General features: G+C 40.9%; 3 protein-coding genes across 5 annotated transcripts; all 3 read right to left on the bottom strand.

Moving 5' to 3' along the window:
* Positions 1–4,137: 4,137 nt before the first annotated feature.
* LOC124266468 (calmodulin-like) lies at positions 4,138–9,131 on the bottom strand. Of its 3 annotated transcripts, XM_046701419.1 has the most exons (4): positions 8,579–9,131; positions 8,468–8,548; positions 6,686–6,780; positions 4,138–4,384 (listed from the first exon to the last, which is right to left on the bottom strand). In XM_046701419.1, the coding sequence occupies exons 1-4, from the start codon at positions 8,624–8,626 to the stop codon at positions 4,171–4,173; spliced, it is 438 nt and encodes a 145-aa protein (XP_046557375.1). In that variant the 5' UTR covers positions 8,627–9,131; the 3' UTR covers positions 4,138–4,170. The 3 variants fall into 3 exon arrangements, with proteins under 3 accessions (XP_046557375.1, XP_046557252.1, XP_046557318.1); XM_046701296.1 differs by having other exon boundaries at positions 8,468–9,131; XM_046701362.1 differs by lacking the exons at positions 8,468–8,548; positions 8,579–9,131 and adding an exon at positions 7,444–8,306.
* Positions 9,132–9,587: 456 nt separating this feature from the next.
* LOC124266691 (calmodulin-like) lies at positions 9,588–16,153 on the bottom strand. Its single transcript, XM_046701517.1, has 3 exons — positions 15,930–16,153; positions 10,911–11,005; positions 9,588–10,036 (listed from the first exon to the last, which is right to left on the bottom strand). The coding sequence occupies exons 1-3, from the start codon at positions 16,074–16,076 to the stop codon at positions 9,838–9,840; spliced, it is 441 nt and encodes a 146-aa protein (XP_046557473.1). The 5' UTR covers positions 16,077–16,153; the 3' UTR covers positions 9,588–9,837.
* A 2,696-nt stretch (positions 16,154–18,849) lies between these two features.
* On the bottom strand, positions 18,850–20,373 carry LOC124285194 (calmodulin-4-like). Its single transcript, XM_046721419.1, has 2 exons — positions 20,309–20,373; positions 18,850–19,128 (listed from the first exon to the last, which is right to left on the bottom strand). Exons 1-2 carry the CDS (start codon positions 20,335–20,337, stop codon positions 18,924–18,926), a joined length of 234 nt encoding a protein of 77 aa, XP_046577375.1. The 5' UTR covers positions 20,338–20,373; the 3' UTR covers positions 18,850–18,923.
* Positions 20,374–22,920: the final 2,547 nt, after the last annotated feature.

The following is a 22,920-nucleotide window of genomic DNA, read 5'->3' as shown; positions in this document are numbered from 1 at the left end:
CTACCAACATGACAGCAGCCGGGAAATAATAGACTGTGGACCTGGGACATCGTATTGACACAACGAGCATTCACGAACGTCATCATCCGAACCACGGTGGTTACTTACAAGGATCCTGGAGACCTTTGTTACTTCCCGAGCAATGTACCCCCTTATGTGAAGAAAGAACACATATAACTTACAATACGTGGTGTCGATGCTTCTGTGAAGATACAGCTGGTATTCACCGGAGACGGCACGGAGTATTCACCGTCGTGAAGTCGACAGACAGAGGATCTTGGAATCCATGTACAAGCTGTACATCGCGTGGTCGCCCAGCAGTGTTGTAGACACTGAAGATAGGTGTCAGCGTAGTTGGACGTAAAGAAATTCTCTGGACAGGTGTGTGTAATTCCTGTAATACCTGGGAGAGTGATTAGCTCTTTTAAGGAACATACGAGTTGGAAAGGAACAAAATACAGTAAAGCGTAGCTCCTTCCTTCCATGTCTGATTGCCTACATGTTTTCATTAGTATTCTACCTGATGGAATATTGAAAATAACACTCCATGTTTTTTTTAATTATTTACAAGGTATGTTTCGACAAGCACGTTTGTAACCAGGCAACATTTATAAATCATACTGTTTTTCATTCTTTGCAACGATTTATCAATTCCTAAAAACCTCAGGAATTCATTCAAACAAGCTGGAATGAGGCCAAGGCGCCTCTTTCAATTGTTCACAGGTTTCTCTATATTCTGCGTGGTAGATTTTAATGTGCCTTAAAGTAATTTAAAAGCTGCCTTTGATTCAGTCTACCGTAAAGGTTTATTATTTAAGCTCTGGAATGGTGGTGTTAAAGGAAATGTATTTAGGAATATTAGAAATATTTATCAAAGTGTCCAGACATGTATATCTCTTCCTGGTGGTTACTCTAGCTTTTTTCAGGGTAGTACGAGAGTAAGACAAGGCAGTCAGATGTCCCCGATGCTGTTTTCTCTTTTCATCAATGAGCTTGTCGAGCATTTGTCTTATGAGGGACAACATGGTGTAACTTTGGCATTCTTGGAAATATTTATGTAACGGGGATGGCTCTTTCACAACTCCGTTGAGGCTGCAAGTTCCTTGTTTATTACTGTAGTTTGTATAAATAATACAAGTCTGAAACAATGTATATGAATATATAATTCTCCATCAAAATATCTATTCCATCACATTCATTTCATTGCACATTGTTCAGATAATTAACAATCACAGCTCTACCACTGAACATATAAAAAGACCTCAAAACAAATTGACATCACAAAATCAATAGTTCAGTTACATATTGAGATTCTTAGAAGTGCAATTATGAAACACATATGACATCTTAAAAACAAAAATGAAACATCAACGTGTCTTACCATCTATGGGACAACTTGTTTCAAACTGGCCACATGTTGTGAGGCACCAACAAAACACCAACCAAGGACCTAAAATATGTATGCCTTAATTAGCATGGAAATGCTAATTCTCACCAATAAAGTAAACGTACAATCTGTTTGGACTCAAACATTAATCTGAATCAATTGTAAGTGAAATTATTGACACCAACAATTTCTAACCATATGTCAAAATATACCGCCACCAAATGCATAAAATCAGCTATAATAAATACTGAATAAACCTTTCAACAATTTAACATATTTTTGTAGTTTATTCCTTTTATATAAAACCAAGTGTAACTAACCTGTAATTCACCAAAGTCACAATCCTCCATCCATGACTTTCAAACCACCTTGCCAGGTTGGGAGAAAGACAGCAAGTGAACAAACTTCACACTTTCCAAATGCAACTAAATTCAACATCCAATCAAGATGCTGCACATCTCCAGCCAGTAAAAACCAAGGACAAGACAGCAGACCTGACCTCCTTAAGACTTGGCTACTTTGCATACTTTGCAACTACTTTTGACCCATGACCCAGTGGTGACTATAAATAAATCATTGACTTGTGAAAATGTAAACCTTTTCACTGACAATTGTATTATTGTTTAAGGTGTTATGAACTGATTCCAAACAGAAACATAAGACAAGACATGTTAAAATAGATTGCTTTTCCAGAACATTTTACAATTTGTATATTTTGTACTTGTTACACACTTGTATTTGTTACACACTTGTTTTGTACTTGTTACATTTATTCTTCTATTTGCTGACGACATTGCAGTTATGGATATAAGTGTTGCAGAAAAGGTCATAATTATTATCAGAATATTGTGATAAATGGAAACTAGCAATCAATACTGCTAAAAGTAAAGTTATGGTCTTCCGTAACGAGGGTACATTACGCTCATGTGAAAAGTTTTGGTTGAGTGCCTCCAAAATGGAAGTGGTTGGATGTTATAAATATTTAGGTGTCCAGTTGTCATCGTCAGGATCGTCTTGGTTTTTAACCCAGAAACCTCGGGCCCAACAGGCTTGGAAGGTATTGCAGTTGCTAATGTCAAAATTAGGTAAATTCTCTCTTCTTCCGCATGATGTTGCCGAGCATATTTTCGATACTAAAGTTCTTCCTATTCTTACTTACGGCTCCGAAGTTTGGGGATTTCACTCCACGCCTGATATTGAAGGTATTCATGATAGATTTTGTAAATTAATGTTATCGTTAAATAGAGGTACTCCAATGTTGTTAGCTCGGGGTATTTTAGGTAGGCCTAATGTTACAGTTTTTCAATATGTCAAAATAATCAAGTTTTGGTTAAGGTTACTGTGGCAAGCCGACAATGTGATTTGGAAGCACTCCTACAATTTTCAATATTGAAAAGCTGAAAATGGCAAGTCTTTTGGGGAATTAAACGTTAAATCATTATTATTCAGTTATGATTTGGGTGTAGTTTGGCTGCAACAAGGTGTAGGAAATAGTGTTTTATTTATCTCTCAGTTTAAGGAAAGGTGTATTGATATGAAGCAGCATTGCTGTAGTGTAGATTCAGAGGGTTTCGCGAAGTTGGATTTCTACAGAACTCTTAATAATCAATTTAGTTACTCAAAGATACTCGAAACTGTAACAGTTAAAGTTTATATTACAAATTTCATCCGAATTTGTTGTTCAAATCATGATATTAATGGAATTGGGCAGGAGGTGGAATAGTCACAAAGATTACGTCCATTCTGTATTCTGTATCCCAAACTTGAATCAGAGTCCCATTTTTGTTTAAAGTGCCCATTTTATCATAACGTAAGATATACACTTCTTCCAAAATATTACTGGGAATATCCAACTTCGGACAAGATGCCAGCATTATTTCTCTCAAAAGGTGCAATCGTAAGAAATCTCTTTAAATTTCTTATTTTAGCAGCCAAGAAAAGACAAATGTTCTTTAAAGATGTCCCTCTTAGATAAACATTTCTAATGCATTTATTTTGCAAAAGCTGTCATTCATGTATAAATACATTTATTATTATTGCGAGCCATCATTTCAAGCTATCTGTATACAACAAACATATGTACCACAATATCTGTATCATGGGCCTGTGGCCCCCTTACGAAATAAACACATAATCAAGCCTATATTCTGCCACAATACACTGATTCTAATATCATCGGACATCCGTGATTAAATTCAAATTAACAACTTATCGGTGCCAGTGGGATATATTAATTGTATTTTGGATGACTCCGTGAATTTTCGTTTCTTAATTACTGACGCTACAGCGTATTATGATAATTGTGGAACACATTCATTAGTTCGTGAGGTGAGGTGAGATGGGGCGTCGCTTCTCAGATTGTTGCACTGTGTGTGTTGCGCTGTTCCTACAATGTACATACCCCACTCGGATACTTTATAGTGACTCAGAGCCGTCCAGGCAAGGTAACAACCATCCTGTAACGTCTTGCTGTAATATTCCTATGTGCGGCGTAAAACAACAAACAATAAATGAAAGCTTTGCAAGCAGCAGGACAAGCTTAGCTTGGGTGAAGACCTGGTGTCATTCCTGGGCTCTTTAGGATAATTACGGGGACATCTCATCATTATCATGCCCTATAGAATTTGTATCTGGGAATAAACTTAATTAATTATTCTCTGGCATGTCGTGAATTTGACCAATGTTTCCATTTGTATAAAAGCTGACAAGAACTCTGAGGGTGATGATAATCTAAACAAAAAAGACGATTGTCCATTTTAAAACAGAATAGTAAGTTTAATGTTTCAAACTTTCTTCTGTTTGCTAAAATGTTCAAGAAACTGTTCGTAGCTAAGCTTCCCTTCTCCATCCTTGTCCAGTCGAGCCAGCAAGGTATCTATGTCACTTGGCTGCAAAGCTGACCCAACTGAACGTACAGCCTCGCGTAGTTCCTGGCAGCTCAGCACACCGTCTTCGTTGATGTCCGCCGCGATGAACACCTGCCGTAAGTTGGCACACCTGGGGGAGTAAAGTGACTCATTTCAGTATTTACGTAACAAATGTGAGTGAGTTTGGTTCGACGCCGCCTCAAATTCGGCAACGTAGACAGCTGAACAGTCAGTCAACTGCAGCGTTCAGTTGAGGGACACCAACCTTTTCAATTGTTCAAATGAAGAACGTGACCTTTTCAATTGTTCAGCTGAAGAACTCAACTTTTTCAATTGTTCGGCTGAGGGACGCAACCTGTTCAAATGTTCAGTTCAAGGATGCATTTTTTTCAATTGTTTAGCTGAAGATCGCAATCTTTTCAATTGTCAAGATTTGGGACGCAACTTTCTCAATTGTGCATCTGAGAGACGCAACTTTTTCAATTGTCCAGCTGAAGGACGCAATATTTTCAATTGTTCAGCCGAGAGACGCAATCTTTTCAATTGTTCAGTTGAGGGACGCAACTTTCTCATTTGTCCAGCTGAGGAATGCACCTTTCTCAATTGTCCATCTGAGGAATGCAACCTTTTCAATGGTTTCACATACAATCGAAAATCAGGCGCGTAGCAAGCCAATTTTTTCGTGTAAGCCCGATAGGTTTCACAGCTTTATATTTTGATTGTATTGAAGGCTTGCCCAACCTTTTTAGCAGCAATCATGTGTAAGCCCGGGTTTTTTTTATAATGGTATCTACGCCCCTGAAAATTGTTACTAAATATGAGGGCAATGTGCTGAAGTTTGGTCTGAAAACTGAAGACATACCTTTTGTCACCGATGCATCAATTGTCTACCATAAACGGTTTAGAAGATTTACAAAGACCGTAATGTTGTACCTTCAGCGGTGAACGTTAGAGCAAGCATAGTTTGATTCTGCCTCAACAGCTGACACTATAGGCTGGATCTGTTTGGATATTTGTCGGCACAAATTGAAAGCTGATTGAGACTAATACTGTTTAAATCCCATGTTATTCTGATGTTGGGTACACTTGTGCCTGTGATGCTCGCCTTTGATTGTAGCACGGGCATGTCTAGAATAGATGTATGGTGCTTCCGAAGGGTCAAACTAACCATACAAACAAACAAAATTATGACATGAATATAGACATACCCTTGAAGATGCGGGTAAAATTGATCTTCAGTAACCCATGTTTGTCGTAAGAGGCGACTAATGGGATCGCGACCGCCTCCGTGGTGTAGTGGTTAGAGCGTCCGCCTGGAGAGCGGAAGGTCGCGGGTTCGATCCCCGACTGCGTCATACCAAAAGACGTTAAAATATGGTACTTGTTGGTCCCTGCCTAGCGCTCGGCTTTAATGGGTACAACAAGGACTGGTCGGCTCGGAGTCAGTATAATGTGTCTGAGTGGGGTATTCATGCTTCACTGCGGCATGGTATCTCAGTGGGCTAGCACTATAAAACCAGCTAAAGTCTGGGCTAGTACAAGCAGCCGTACATACACATACACACGCATGCACGTCGTCATATGAGCGAAATATTCTCAAGTACGACGTTAAACCCAATTTCACCTCACCTCACTAATGTATGGTGGCTCATTCGGGCCATCGCTTTATCGCCCTGAAAAATCTAGGCGATATTGCGACAAAGCGATAGCACGACACGATATTGCGATATGGCGACACGATATATCGATATTGCGATACAGCCCAAAAAACGAAATAGCGATAACACGACACGATATGGCGATAGCAAGACACGATATGGCGATAGCAAGACACGACATTGCGATAACTCGACACGACATTGCGATAACACGACACGAAATGGCGATAACACGACACGAAATGGCGATAACAAGACACGAAATGGCGATAACACGACACGAAATGGCGAAACAGCGATATTGCGATATAGCGATACGGCGATAATGCGATATAAACAGGCGACACGCAGATAGTGCGACATAACGATATGACGATATAGCGATACTGCGATAAAGCGAAATTGCGATAATGCGAAATCGCAATATCGTGTCGTACTATCGCTTTGTCGCGATATCGCCTAGATTTCTTCAGGGCGATAAAGCGATGGCCCGAATGAGCCACCATACTAATGGGATCGCCGCAATATAGATGGAATATTGCTGAGTGTGGCGTAAAATTAAACCATTGGCGGATCCAGGGGCGGGGTTCAGGGGTCCCCCAGCCTATGTAAATTCACTACCTCAAAAGTGTTGCGATACTCTTTGGAGTGCTTTTTGTTACATTAAACACGATAATTTTTCAAATGTTCTTCCTGTAATGTCTTTTTATTTTACTTCAAAGACTAAATGAGACTAAATATTAGTCTGTACAGCCACAAGTTCACGTACTTACTTCCTCTCGACCGTCGAGATACCAGGCATAGTGGCGAGGAATTCATCCAGCGTTATTTTATCGTTATTGTCGGTGTCCACACCATGAAACATCTCCTGCAATATAACGGTAGATGGTGTTCAGCTTCACTCCGAGCCATGTTGGGTACGTCTATCATTATGTAAATGCTCAATCTTCAAACTCGCTCGCATCAAGAATGGTTGCATGTTGTGTTACGCTCAAATCTGCATAATTTCAGCTGCAGTCGAACTCTATGGAAATTGAAAGATTGACATATACGAATGAAAGCATTTTTCTAATGTATTTTACAACACCAACAGAATAATAAGGTACTTAAAGCATATATGTCTACAATATAAAGGTCTGTCTCCGCTGTTTTCCACTGATCCATGCATGCGATTCCCCCTATTTTGCCATTTATCCCCAGTTGAGTCTGTTTCAGAGAATAGCCGAAAGCCAGAGAGAGAGAGAGAGGGGGTGGGGGGGGAGCGAGGCTGAGACAGACACACTCCCATATACTCACTCTCGTGCACTCAAACTCACACAATCTCTCTCAGACTCACACGTACTCTCTCTCTCTCACGCACACACACACACACACACACACACACACACACACACACACACACACACGCACACACATACACACACACGAATACACGCATTCGCATTGGTTGTAGTGTTCCCGTCTTTTGAACTTTACAGAAATGCGTATATAACAAGGTGATGTGATGGTAATATCTGTCGAAGATACTCACTTTCAGTTTTGAAGGTTTAAGTCGAAATCCTAGCTTCTCGCAGAGACATTTGAATTCTGTTTTGTTGAGATAGCCGTCACCATTAGAGTCAACACCGAGAAAGAACTTTGTGTAACTCTCTCTCTCAGCCTGTGTCAAATGGCTCATACTTTCCAAGTTCTCTTAAACTGCCTCAAACTTTACTCCCGCTGGTAGCACACTGTGACAATTATCATTCTCGAGTCTCGAGTCGACCACTGTCCTTTCTCACTCATAGCAACAAATGAACAATATTTGAACTACCTCATGTAAATACAATCTGAGGCTAAGCTGGACGTCTACATACAATGAAGCGGTCGTGCAGCCTTGAAAGGAAAATATTTTTCTGTCATTTTACCTTGGTTTGCCAAACGCTTCTGAGTTTGCACTACGGGGCTGTATACATTACATTCGTTAGTTTAATCCTTCTGCCGACCAGTGCGAAATGTGAGAATGTCTTCTGTGTTCACTTCTACAACTATTTTCTTTCACCAGTTGGAATGAAATCACAACGGCATAGAAGGACATGATTTCGTCATGTAGATGTCAAATGTCAAAGGTCAAGAATGGATAAAAGGTTATGATGTGTTCCTACCTTGATTCATTTGGTAGGGTTGCGTCCTTTACGGTTCTATGGCTACTGGAGAGAGAGAGTGAGAGAGAGAGAGAGAGAGAGAGAGAGAGAGAGAGAGAGAGAGAGAGAGAGAGAGAGAGAGAGGAACAAATAACACAACACACACATGCACTCAGCCCACATATTATAGCCACAATCCCCCCGCCCTCTCCCACACGCCATACAACCCGCACATACCCTGATTACACACACACACACATACCCCACACACACACACACACCTCTATGCATACAAAACACATAACCTACACACACCCGACATACCACACACATCCTACACCTCTCATGCTGAAACATCCAACAGGACGCGCTCTACATACACTTCCCAGCGCAACCGGATCGTCTAGCAAGTCGCAATCCTATGGCCCATACCGAAGAACTGAGTCCAACTCTCAACCAGGGCAATCGAAAGGAGGCGTCCGCAACTGGTGTAAGGGAACGTCGTCCGGCCAGACATCTCTTCTTCCAGACAGACACAAGCAGGAATGTGTGACGTGGTGCAGGCTCCGAGACAACAGTAATTGAGGACATGGCGTACACGGAGTCCACACGTTACCGATGTTCGTTTATGGTACGGAGACGTCGTAACGAGGCATATCATCAGGAGATGATCCATACAGCTGAACCCTTTGGTGGTGGCACAGTGATAGTGTGGGGTTTTGTTTCGTTTGACTTCAAGTTGGGCCTCATTATAAAACCCTGGACACTTAATGGTCAGCGTTATCAACAGAACGTACTGGATACCGCCGTCGTGCCACAGCTTGACGGTGGGTAGCCTAGTGGTTACAGCGTTCTCTCGTCACGCCCAAAACACCGGTTCGATTTCCCACATGGATAGAATGTGTCAGGCCCATTTCTGGTGATCGCTGCCGTGATATTGCTGGAATATTGCTAAAAGCCGCGTTAAACCATACTCACTCACTCACTGATAAGCATTTGGTTTTCAAAGCATATATCATGCATACTTATCACATTATGCATAATGACCAGGGACCCATTCCACAAAGCAACCGTAACCCTAAGATGATCGTAACTCCCATACTTTAACATAGACGTACGACTGTCGTAGCGCTACGATTGTTTTGTGGAACGAGGCCCTGATTAGGTTGCATCTAAATTATTTGATTGATTATCAGTCTGTATACAGCGGGATTATTGAACAGGACATAATAATGTTGGCTTTCTTTCCTTTCTATGTAACATAAACATATCCCAGTACATTTAGAAAATAAAATTTCAGTATTCCAATACTGTAACACTTTGAATTCCATAATACCTTTCTAAGTGATATGAACATATCCGAATACATATAGAAAACAATTTCAGCATTCCAATACTTTAACACAATGAATTAAATAATACCTTTCTAAATGCTATGAACATATCTAAATACAAAAAAAAAACATTTCAGTAATCAAATACTACACCGTATTGATTTCTATAAAATCGAGATAGCGTTTGTAATGATGCAAATTTATGGTGCTCAGAGGAATTGTTTGCACACTCGTTTAATCCCGGAACAATTGCTGCTGAAATATGCATGGCTTTTTATGCTGTACTAGCTGGATCTGCACCTACTGATGATGGTATATCGTGTATGGTTCGATCAGAGTTTGGTGATCACCTCATATGCATGCAAGTCCCTATATTGCCAGGGCCTAGTTCCTAAGGCTTTAGTAACTCCCAAGACTCAACGTAGACGTACGTCGAAGACCTGCGCCCGTTACATGGAGGACGTAGTCCTAGCCAAACAGAGTCACAAATTCATCGAAGTTTAATTTCCCGTCACCGTCGACGTCAACTTTGGCAATGAGATTCTTCACTTGCGATAACGGCAATGAACGTCCACATGTGATCAGCACTTCCTTCAGCTCGTCAGCGTCAAGCAGACCGCTGCCATCTGTGTCCATGTGGTCAAATGCCCACCTCATCTCACCATACCTGAAATGTTAACACTGTGAATACAACCTTCTTGTTCATGCAGTTGTACACATGTAATCTGAAATTAAATTAAATAAAATCCATACCTTATGTAAAGAAGGTAATTGTTGAAAAGGAGAACTTGATTTTGAAAGTTTGACTTTATTTCCTTATGTATAAAACAAACTCATTATGAAGACAAGCTTACTCCTTCCGCGAACAACACTCCGTGTAAGAGCTAACTGTGTTCAATATACACGTTAATGAAAATTGAATTAAGTCTTTGAGTGGCATCTAGAAGTGATACACATCAGGGAAAGAAATTATAGATGTGAGCTTCTTTTTTGTATCTTGAGTCACATCGTTTCGGAGTATATGCTGACTCCTGCTGATGTGTTGAACGACATCCTTCATCTGGTGTCTTCAGTGCCGTGCTGCTGCCTCGACTGTACCAACACAAGTTGGCATCACAACAATATTGACGTCATTTATGGTTCGAAGTTTTTGTTGTTTAAATTAACGCCGCACTCAGCAATGTTCCAGCTACATGGCGGTTCTTCTTGCAGTTGTTACACAACCCCCTTTAGGGCGCGACGTCTCCTGTTACCAGGCATGTCAATGAATGATTGCATGGTAAAACACTGATCCTTCGCATGATATAATATTATGTTGTTTTTTCAATATTATCACTTTATACGAAGCTAGTTTTTTTCTGCTAATGTATAATCGCCATGGCTTTCTTGCCTTTTACTGACAATAGAATTTGTCTCGTCGTGCAATAAAGACTGTTGTTTTCTCTGGCTATGACGATCTATATCACACAAGCAATACACAGGCCTCCACCCATGCAGCTCACCGGGGCTATATCATATATGTCAGATTTATGGGTACTCACGAGAGTTGTTCACTTTCAATCTTTGGCATAGCGGCCAGGAATTCATTTAAGGTAATGATCAAGTTGTCGTCGGTGTCCATGCGCATGAACACGTCCTGTGAAAGGAAAAGGTTTACTGGTTAACATTGTGTGGGTCTGATGAACGAATTCTGCCAAGGTTATCTATCTCCCAGTGCATATCGCCAACATACTGGTGGGTGGCATGATGCTATTAGTATAGACGTACTTAGGATCATGCAATTCCGGATTAGGGTGTTTTATAGGTGAGATTATGTCTTATAATGAACCATGCAGGGTGTGATGCTTTGATAATATAACGATAATGTGTCTGGAACAATCACGAGAAAACATTAATGAGTCACAAACAATGACTGAGACACATGTAATGATCATACTACATTTACTGTACCAATGATGATATAACATTACTGAGTCGGAACAATGATGATATAACATTACTGAGTCGCAGACAATGACGATATAACATTACTGAGTCTGGAACAATGATGATATAACATTACTGAGTCGCAGACAATGACGATATAACATTACTGAGTCGCAGACAATGACGATATAACATTACTGAGTCTGGAACAATGACGATATAACATTACTGAGTCGCAGACAATGACGATATAACATTACTGAGTCGCAGACAATGACGATATAACATTACTGAGTCTGGAACAATGGCGATATAACATTACCAGTGTTGAGTGAGTGAGTGACTTTAGTTTTATGCCGCACTCAGCAATCTTCCAACTATATGACGGCGGTCTGTAAATAATCGAGTCTAGACCAGACAATCCAGTGATCAACAGCATGAGCATCGATCTACGCAATTGGGAACCGATGACATGTGTCAACCAAGTCAGCGAGCCTGACCACCCGATCCCGTTAGTCGCCTCTTACGACAAGCATGGGTTACTAAATAGAGAATACTACACGAGGTCTCATAACATACGAATTATACGAAACGAGTGTCCTTCCTATGGTAACTGACCATAGGAAGGTCACGAGTTTCGTATAATTCGTATGTTATGAGACCGAGTGTGGTATTGTATTTATTACCCACGTCTTACATGCTTTAAATTGACAAAATAGCGTATTTTTGCTATTTTTATGGTTTCAAACCAAAACCGGTTTCATAAAGAGGTTGCGGAAGAATGTTGTTCTGTAGTACACTTTTTGCATGACGTCACACTGTAATGACGTCACTACGCCTTGCTCGCCTGCCCCCTTGGTAACCGACGTCACGATGCAAGTCAGTTGTCATCGTCTCGTACAGCCTCCTACATTGTAAACCAAAAGTCACTGTGTTCTTTAATCTGACTGGTTGAAAATAGATCAAATCATGGTATTCGATTCCCGGAAATTCGCTGCGTATTAATACATACAAACATCGCTCACACCATTGTATTGTTACGTCGTCAGCTGTGATTACGCCATTCAAATCAGATTGTAACGTAAAGTCCGAATGACGTCACAAATGAGCAGTTCCATATGCCACCATGAGAGACAGCCGAAACGGCCGGCTGATGACATTTCACTGCTGTACCCGTACTCGATGTCAATGAGTGCAGACACAAAAACGTGTGTGGACCTTTCGGTTTACTTTTGTGTTTACAATGTCGATAAACATCATGTGTTGGCCAATTTCCGGGTGTTATTGAGTATTTGAAGCACGGGAATATTTCATTTGAAACCTCCGGCTGACGCCATCGGTTCCAAATGAATTCCCGTGCTTCAAATACTCAATAACACCCGGAAATTCGCCAACACATGCTGTTTATCTCCTAAATAACACCCGGAAATTGGCCAACACATGATGTTTATCTCCTAAATAACACCCGAAAATTGGCCAACACATGATGTTTATCTCCTAAATAACACCCGGAAATTGGCCAACACATGATGTTTATCTCCTAATTAAACTACTCCGTAGCACCCCGTTTCTTAGTTCCACACAAATAATGTCTCAGTTGACTCCCAATTAAACAGCGACACGGCAACGTTCGCAATGTTTCCATTCCCACAATCCATTTAAGTTGTAGAATGAATGAATTCACGTGTTTGTTATGAATGAAAAAGTAGTTCCGTCACCACGTGACCTAACTGAGAGGACATCGGTTATCCAATCAAATCGTTAGAAGCGCAGGTCAAGTCGTTACATCACAGGTCAACGCGATACGGCACTCGTGTGATGTACGAGATTAGTATGCAACTACCCATACGTTGACAACGTGGGTAATAAAGATCAATACTAACCCGGACCTTCACGGGTTTACCAGTCTGGAACAATGATGAGATAACATTATTGAGTCACAGCCAATCACATTACCAGTCTGGAACAATGATGAGATAACATTATTGAGTCACAGCCAATGACGATATAACATTATTGAGTCACAGCCAATGACGATATAACATTACTGAGTGTGGAACAATGACGATATAACATTATTGAGTCACAGCCAATCACATTACCAGTTACCAATGACGATATAACATTACTGAGTCTGGAACAATGAGAACCAATGACGATATAACATTATTGAGTCACAGCCAATGACGATATAACATTAGTCTGGAACAATGATGAGATAACATTATTGAGTCACAGCCAATGACGATATAACATTATTGAGTCACAGCCACTGACGATATAACATTACTGAGTGTGGAACAATGACGATATAACATTATTGAGTCACAGCCAATCACATTACCAGTCTGGAACAATGACGATATAACATTATTGAGTCACAGCCAATGACGATATAACATTATTGAGTCACAGCCAATGACGACATAACATTACTGAGTGTGGAACAATGACGATATAACATTATTGAGTCACAGCCAATGACGATATAACATTATTGAGTCACAGCCAATGACGATATAACATTACTGAGTCTGGAACAATGACGATATAACATTATTGAGACACAGCCAATGACGATATAACATTATTGAGTCACAGCCAATGACGATATAACATTACTGAGTCTGGAACAATGACGATATAACATTATTGAGTCACAGCCAATGACAATATAACATTACTGAGTGTGGAACAATGACGATATAACATTATTGAGTCACAGCCAATCACATTACCAGTCTGGAACAATGATGATATAACATTATTGAGTCACAGCCAATCACATTAACAGTCTGGAACAATGACGATATAACATTATTGAGTCACAGCCATATCACATTACCAGTCTGGAACAATGACGATATAACATTATTGAGTCACAGCCAATGACGATATAACATTATTGAGTCACAGCCAATGACGATATAACATTACTGAGTGTGGAACAATGACGATATAACATTATTGAGTCACAGCCAATGACGATATAACATTATTGAGTCACAGCCAATGACGATATAACATTACTGAGTCTGGAACAATGACGATATAACATTACTGAGTCTGGAACAATGACGATATAACATTATTGAGTCACAGCCAATGACAATATAACATTACCGAGTCTGGAACAATGACGATATAACATTATTGAGTCACAGCCAATGACGATATAACATTACTGAGTGTGGAACAATGACGATATAACATTATTGAGTCACAGCCAATCACATTACCATTATTGAGTCACAGCCAATGACGTCTGGAACAATGACGATATAACATTATTGAGTCACAGCCAATGACGATATAACATTATTGAGTCACAGCCAATGACGATATAACATTACTGAGTGTGGAACAATGACGATATAACATTATTGAGTCACAGCCAATCACATTACCAGTCTGGAACAATGACGATATAACATTATTGAGTCACAGCCAATGACGATATAACATTATTGAGTCACAGCCAATGACGATATAACATTACTGAGTGTGGAACAATGACGATATAACATTATTGAGTCACAGCCAATCACATTACCAGTCTGGAACAATGACGATATAACATTATTGAGTCACAGCCAATGACGATATAACATTATTGAGTCATTACTGAGTCAGAAACAATGACGATATAACATTACTGAGTGTGGAACAATGACGATATAACATTACTGAGTCACAGCCAATGACGATATACCATTTCTGAGCCTGGAACAATGACGATATAACATTACTGAGACACAGCCAATGACGATATAACATTATTGAGTCACAGCCAATGACGATATAACATTACTGAGTGTGGAACAATGACGATATAACATTATTGAGTCACAGCCAATGACGATATAACATTATTGAGTCACAGCCAATGACGATATAACATTACTGAGTGTGGAACAATGGCGATATAACATTATTGAGTCACAGCCAATGACGATATAACATTATTGAGTCACAGCCAATGACGATATAACATTACTGCGTGTGGAACAATGACGATATAACATTACTGAGTCACAGCCAATGACGATATGCCATTTCTGAGCCTGGAACAATGACGATATAACATTACTGAGACACAGCCAATGACAATATAACATTACTGAGTCTGGAACAATGACGATATAACATTATTCAGTCTCGATTAATGACGATATAGCATTATTGAGTCATAAACATTGACGATATAACGGACCAATGAAGATCCAGGTTAGAATTGGTCTTCAGTAACCCATGCTTGTATTAAGAGGTGACTAACGGCATCGGATAGTCAGGCTCGCTGACTTGGTTGGCACATGTCATCGTATCCCAAATTGTGTAGATCGATGCTCACACCGTTGATCACTGGATTATCTGGTCCAGGCTAGATTATTTACAGACCGCCGCCATATAGCTGGCATACACTGGTGAGCGAGGCGTTAAACAACAAACCAACAACACCAACCGAAAGAATGTAACATTACTGAATAACAAACAGTGATGAGGTAACATTACTCGGCATTTAACGATATAATATTTAATGACAATATAATGCTATGGAGCCTTAAATAACAATGTTATTCACAGCTGTGTCAAAGCACCGTCGACTTCATGTACATGTTCTTGTCGATACTCACCACAATCTGTTGTCGAGTCAAGTCTAGCTTGAGTTTTTTGCACAAGGCATCCAGTTCATCCAGGGTGATGTAACCGTTCCCATCGATGTCCACCTGGTGGAAGTACCTGGTGTACAGCAGCTTCTCCCTCTGAGACAGACTGGACATCGCTCGGACTTGGACAGACTTATGTTTCACCGTTGTTGTACAGGACAGCCTAATTCGTCGTTGTCTGCTATGTATATATCTTACTTCCTGGTTGTGCAGGTAAACAAGTCACTGCTGTTGGCGTACACAGTCGGTATACCCACGCATTAGTTTCTCGGAACAGCTTACTCTAGTACTTTATCAGTACATATTCTAGTAGTTTTGTTGTGGCTGAGTGGGTTAGATGGCTGACTTTGTGTGCTGGCAATTAGGTTCCTGACTCTGAGGATGTGGGTTCGAATCCCGGATGGATCTCAATTGTATCTCAGTATGCATATATCTAACTTGTCAATGGAACATTTCCCTTTCCTCTCTGAGGAGTTTATCAGATTCCATATCAACATTAACTACACTTAGTAACAAACAGACGCCGCACGTTTCATCAAGGACTTTGTCACTTTTCTGAGAATCGATTGATCAAAAGTAAATATGAACATAGCTATTTGTGACAGGAGGTTATAAGATAAGAGGTTGTATTCACAGCAGTTCACCTCCAACTTGTCGCTGCAAGTTTACAGCCTGTTGCGAAAACAGAATACAATACGTGCGTTGAGTATGTGAAAAAGTATACACAGACACGTATAATCTCTATTCACCGTTGTGGGAGCTCATGGAAACAAGTAAACAATCATGATCGCGCAGACATATACTGACTGTGCATTGTTGCCTACATAGCTGATATAGCCCGTATTGCCCAATACAGTATTGTTTGAGACTGAAACCGCCTCCGTGGTGTAGTGGTTAGAGCGTCCGCCCGGAGAGCGGAAGGTCGCGGGTTCGATCCTCGACCGCACCATACCAAAAGACGTTAAAATATGGTACTTGTTGGTCCCTGCCTGGCGCTCGGCATTAATGGGTACAACAAGGACTGGTCGGCTCGGAGTCAGTATAATGTGTCTGAGTGGGATATTCATGCTTCACTGCGGCATGGTATCTCAGTGGGCTAGCACTATAAAACCAGCTTCAGTCTGGGCTAGTACAAGCAGCCGCACATACACATACACACGCATGCACGTCGTCATATGAGCGAAATATTCTCAAGCACGACGTAAAACCCAATTTCACCTCACCTCACCTTGAGACTGAGGTGTGAAATGTTTTAGTTTGTGGAAAGGGAAAAGTTCGCACAAACACAACATCATGCATGCATTCCGGCATAAATTGCCGGCTCGAATGGCAATCGTTCACTTGTTTTCTGAACACAGCAGCTGTGGCTAGGTTAACGAGAGATCAACGACAACAAGCCACTGGACGTCGAGACGCTGACAACGTGCTCGAGTCATTGCTAATGACTTCAACTGCAGCGTACGAACGATAGAACGTCTAAGACAGCGATACAACGCCACCAACAGCACTGATGACCGGCCACGTAGTGGTCGACCCCGTGTAACAACACGTCGCCAGAACCGTCATATCCATGAACACCTCTAAGGGCGGTGGGGTAGCCTAATGGTTAAAGCGTTGGCTCGTCACGCCGAAGACCCGGGTTCGAATCCCCACATGGGTACAATGTGTGAAGCCAATTTCTGGTGTCCCCCGCCGTGATGTTGCTGGAAAATTGCTAAAAGCGGCGTAAAACCAAACTCAGTCAGTCAGTCAGTCAACACCTCTAGTTAACCTAGCTGCAGAGTAAATGTCATTTCCAATATTACGACGTATGAACTTGCGACTATGAACTCTCACACCTGCGCTTTCCTTGTTTTGTTCACTGTACCGATTAAAATGTGTGTCTGTTGTTTTACGCCGCACTCAGCAATACTCCAGCTATATGGCGGCTATCTGTAATTGATTGAGTCTGGACCAGACAAACCAGTGATTGACATCATGAACATTGCTTTCCGCAATTGGGACAAAATGACCTGTGTCAACAAAGTCAACGAGCGAGACCATCCTTACCCGTTTGATGCCTCTTACGACAAGCATGGGTTGGTGAAAACCAATAATTATTATAATCCGGATCTTCACAAGTCCTGCAATTAGAAGGAACTGGGAGCATTATAGGACATATATCAAGCACGAGATATGATAAGTTTTATTTTTGCACCCAAGAATCTGCATTTTTAACAAAATCATATTACGTGTATGCTGCAGTTATTGCCGCTCGTGGTGGTCAGACTAGATACTGAAATCAAGAGTCTGAATGGACTGCAAACATTCACGTAATGTCTTGGAATTGTGCTGAGCTCTTCATTGATGTGTCAAGATATTGTATACAAAAAATGTTTTTGACCGTTTATTATGTCCATTTCTCTAATGATTTGATGACAGTGCCTATCTAATTTTGAATTCGTACTGACGGGTTTTTGGCTCCTGAGTATATCTTTGCAGACTGTTTTCAACCAGATAGCGTTTTGGCGTTACTGTTCTTGTATACATTGACAGATATGATAGCTCCAGAACATCCGGGGCGGAGCAAATAATACAAAGCTAACTGTTACTGAAGACCTTTTCATACAAATATATCAAGGATTCTGCAACTTTAAATTATCATGTGACACTCCAGTGGGTTATCTAACCTCGTCCTTTGTAATACGTTCTTGGCAAGGTTGATCTGGCGTGCTGTGAAATCGACGCTTAGAAAACTAATGCAATAATAAGTATATCGGACCACAACAAGCAGAACATGATCCTTACAGTACATGTGTTAATTAGGGTTTAATCTGATAAATAAAACACCCATACCAGACACATGTCGCACAAAAAGTAAGGGAAACAAAATAGAACTACCGTTGTTTTACACATATATATTACATGAACACCGTTTAACACCGTCACAGTAGGTATGCGGTTCTTATTAAAGGCGCACTTCTATGCCAAGTCAATCACGTTAAGGAATTCTTCATAATTCAGGCGTCCATCGCCACTCTTGTCCAGTTTCTCTACGACACCCTCAACCATCGACATCCGGAATGGTCGGCCAGAGTTCATGATGACGTCATATAGCTCTTCCGTTGTCAAATAGCCGTCACCGTTCTTGTCCACTGTCTGGAAGATCTGTCTGAGGTGCGCGCAACTGTAGATTAAAGAGTGTTTGACGTAACATTATATTCAGGTCCAGATGGATGTTGAAATGAAAATAGACTGATGACAGGTAGATGGAGTAGAGCTGGCGTAGTTTTAGATATGAGAACAGCTGCATATACATATAGTAGCTCTACGTTTGCATTTTTGAATGAATTGCCCCAATTATCCACAGGTTGTGATTTGGAATAATATGTTCGTCCCAAATGTTTCCGCGTGTACTGTAAGTTATTACACTATGTACAGTCAAACCCCGTAGTGTCGAACACGTCGCGACCAAGGGAAAAGTTCGACACATCCGTCAGCATAGTTATGACCAAGTACCAACACGGTCAATGTGCTTACAAATCGTTTTTCTACAGTAGTGTTTAGTTATTTAAACTATAGCCTGCTAGTGGTTTCAGAGAGGGCGAAATGTTGTTGTTACTCCAAGCATGTAGCGTGTACTTACGACCGCCTTCGGGAAAGGGGTCCTTGGACCCGTTCCACAAAACGATCTTAGCTGTAGGGTAAGGTGAAAAGTGTTATGCTATGATCGCTTTGTGGACCGATACCCTGGGTCGTCAGACGATATTTGAACGATATTAGAACCTCGCCTTATGACAGTTTACGATCGCTCCGTGAAACGAGGCCTCCGTGTCTAAGACATGATTCCTTCTGTTTGAACACACTAGCATGACGACCCCTTCGAAAAGCGTTCGTAACGTTACGAATACGGTAATTCCACAATTACACATGGACTTACATCTACCACAGTTCGGTACTTAAACCAGAATCTTGGATATTTTTCTCACTTATCCATGGTTCTTCGCTAACCAATTTCTTATTTTTTGTGTGTATATATTTAACCCCACCTCAACCACACCCACCCCCCACTCACACTCCACCACATCCCCGCACCCAACAAATATCCTAGCTATATGACGGAGACTTGTCACCAGTCTCTTCCGTCGCCTTGTACGACAAGCTCCTGTTGCTTGGCACAAATTACGAACCAGTGACGCAAGTCATGTGGCATAAACATAAAACATAAATAAACACAATTTTGGCACCCTACTCACTCTGAGGGGATGTGGGGTAGTCTAGTGGTTAAAGCAATCTTATGTCGCTAAGTCTGGCACCCCACTCACTCGGCGGAACTAGTGACAGTCAAACAAGAAAGGTTGACCTACGTCCTTTTCCCGTTGCTGATGTTGGGCATCCTGTTGAGGAACTCCTCCAGGGAAATAACCTTGTTCCCATCCACATCCAGAGCCCGGAATAGCTTCTGGAACATGAAGTCAATGCAATGTCAGTTCAACATTCAAGGCCCCAGTAACCCTTTCACGTCCGCGGTAGGTCGTGGCCAGATAATACTACATCATATTCCCCTGTCCTAATTCAGGGATTAGATGGAAGCTATATACAAGGAAACAGGTAAAGCACCATTAACTGCACCTCTACATATAAATGACAAATGTTCTGTCGTGATCTATGCTAAGATAAAGAAACCGATTATCTAATGGCATGATTTGTACGTTTCCCATGACAATAGTTAATTGACTTCCCTTTCACCTGCTTCATCTGCCTCCTTATCACGTGATATTACTCAGTGCCTGGAGAAACCTAGCCTTCATAAACAAGCGTCATCATCAGATATACGTCAAGGTGTACATGTTTTCAAAATGTCACATATTCAATGGCACATATACATTACAACTATGAAAAACAAGGATCAGTTTCATGGCAGGAATTCTTTAATATTTTAATGCGATTGTTCAATACTTACTAATGCGATTGTTCAATACTTACTTATCGTGGCACAACAGCAGCCGAGTGTCCCAACATGAACATTGCTGTGCTAAACTATCCTCATTTGGGGGAACGGTTTGTTGGCAAGTTGCAATTGAAGAAATATATGGAACTTGAGGACTAAGCCTGGTTCCTATATTTTCATTACTGAACACACGATGCCACGCCAAGTTATCCTTGTAACACTTTAAACAGTTTTATAGAGTTATTAGTAACTAGGCCTATATAACCTCAGTCTGGACGGACATACAATTACCGCGCCAATTACGACAAAGCAGGATGGAAACGGAACATCACGTGATGTTCATGCCTTGCCAACTGGTTCATCAGGCAGGTAGAGTATCATGCTGCATGCCATTGTGTGAAAGAAATAGTTTGTAAGGCCTATTGATATCGACATTTGTCTCTTGGTTCTATCATTGAAGATTCATGGCGACCAACTCCGCCTCCAGGAAAGTTCACGACAGGGTGACGAGTCCTTGTTGCTGAATTTCTGCACTTGTGGATTTGGAGATTTGACATTTTTCAACAACCTTCCTTACAACCTTAAAACAATGTTATATCATCATAAATCATCGCCATGTACCCATAACGTACAGTATATAGTAAGATTATTGATTATTGATTGATTGTGAAAATACAGTATATGCATTTAATTTCGACGTGAGAGTGAGTCAGTGATCCACCGCTCTTTTCCAAAAATCTATGTTATTTCATGGTATGTTAAAGGGAGAAAACTGACGTAGATCGCAGGCTGATCAAACTCAGTACGAATCATTGATTCAACCAACAATCAATGGCTCCTCGTGCTCAAGGGATGCAACTCTGTATACATCTGTCTACATATTTGATACCGGGGCCATGTGGTAAATGGAGACTAACACGATGTTTTTGTGTGGCAGTGAATATGTCATCAAAGTAAAACGAATAATACACATTTATGTGTAAAAATAAATTAGACTGAAACCAGCGTATACACGGGTTCTCCAAATCCTCAGATGTCCAACAGGTACTACTAACCTTTACTTCCTTCCTACTGAGTTTAAATCCGAGCTGTTGACACAAGGCTTCGAGTTCTTGAAATGACAGACAATCGTCACTGTTAGTGTCCGCCTTCTTGAAGAAGTCCGTGTACAGCGCCACCTCGTGGTCATGAAGGCGACAAGACGCAGACGACATTTGTTCAGACATTGTTGCTGTCAAATCCAAATGGTCAGTAAATCTGTTCAACTTTAAAAGCTCTGAAATGCGAGAAGCCCAATATGGCTTCGAGTTCTTGCATGCTATCCCATGCAGATTTCACAAGGCCTTTCCATACAAACACACCAGTACACACATAACACCCATGGCAGGTCACTGCAGAGCATGCCCAATCGCCACACCTTTAGTCATAGGCAATAAAGCAACAAGATATAGCAATAGTCCAAATGGTGAAAAGCCATGCATTAACAATACTCTATCCTCAGAAGGGACTGTGGAATCCCTTTGAGGTGCAACCACATGTGTAAAATCACGAGTTGGATTGGTTGGTGCTGCTATTGTACATAGCAAAGGCACTGGTCATTGTGAGCAGGTCATTGACGGGCGTGAACGAGTGGTTTTCAATACTACTTTTGTACTCAGACTTGATCAAATGGCGTTACAAATCATTTACTAAAGTAATGCTCATTCACCCAGTCCCCTTTCAGCAAGATCTCTACGAAGATTTCAAAGGGTGTCGTACGACTCTTGCTCTGCAGTTGTTTCATCAGGGTTATACAGTTCAATCTCAATAAAAATTTCGAAGCCTTTCGTTGTAAACATGTTCATGACATTTGGGAATTTAACGCATAAGAAAAATGGTGTTCGATGCAGTTCCATATTTTGACCTGCACCGTATGTTTTTGTTGTGTTTCTTCTGTTAAACACACGACTTCCCCGACATGAATTGCCTGTGCTTACCTTCTAAGTTTATGGGAGTATAGTGGGATTGTACGCCACATCTGCAGCCAAA

The sequence above is a fragment of the Haliotis rubra genome, unplaced genomic scaffold, assembly GCF_003918875.1.
Source record: "Haliotis rubra isolate DU_JTF1 unplaced genomic scaffold, ASM391887v1 Scf1, whole genome shotgun sequence".
Classification (NCBI taxonomy): domain Eukaryota; kingdom Metazoa; phylum Mollusca; class Gastropoda; order Lepetellida; family Haliotidae; genus Haliotis; species Haliotis rubra.
The sequence above is the reverse complement of the archived record's forward strand: the minus strand, read 5'-3'. Positions and strand labels throughout refer to the sequence as shown.

What these genes read in the sequence shown, in the direction of transcription:
- LOC124266468 (XM_046701296.1), bottom strand. Translation starts at nt 8,626, where the DNA reads ATGTCCTCAATTACTGTTGTCTCGGAGCCTGCACCACGTCACACATTC. An exon ending in GAGTTGGACTCAGTTCTTCG is followed by an intron (nt 6,781 to 8,467) that starts GTATGGGCCATA and finishes GTTATATTGCAG; the next exon opens with GAGATGTTTCATGGTGTGGA. An exon ending in ATCTCGACGGTCGAGAGGAA is followed by an intron (nt 4,385 to 6,685) that starts GTAAGTACGTGA and finishes TTACTCCCCCAG; the next exon opens with GTGTGCCAACTTACGGCAGG.
- LOC124266691 (XM_046701517.1), bottom strand. Translation starts at nt 16,076, where the DNA reads ATGTCCAGTCTGTCTCAGAGGGAGAAGCTGCTGTACACCAGGTACTTC. An exon ending in TGACTCGACAACAGATTGTG is followed by an intron (nt 11,006 to 15,929) that starts GTGAGTATCGAC and finishes TTCCTTTCACAG; the next exon opens with GACGTGTTCATGCGCATGGA. An exon ending in ATTGAAAGTGAACAACTCTC is followed by an intron (nt 10,037 to 10,910) that starts GTGAGTACCCAT and finishes TTAACATTTCAG; the next exon opens with GTATGGTGAGATGAGGTGGG.
- LOC124285194 (XM_046721419.1), bottom strand. Translation starts at nt 20,337, where the DNA reads ATGCCCAACATCAGCAACGGGAAAAGGAC. An exon ending in ATCAGCAACGGGAAAAGGAC is followed by an intron (nt 19,129 to 20,308) that starts GTAGGTCAACCT and finishes TTTAATCTACAG; the next exon opens with TTGCGCGCACCTCAGACAGA.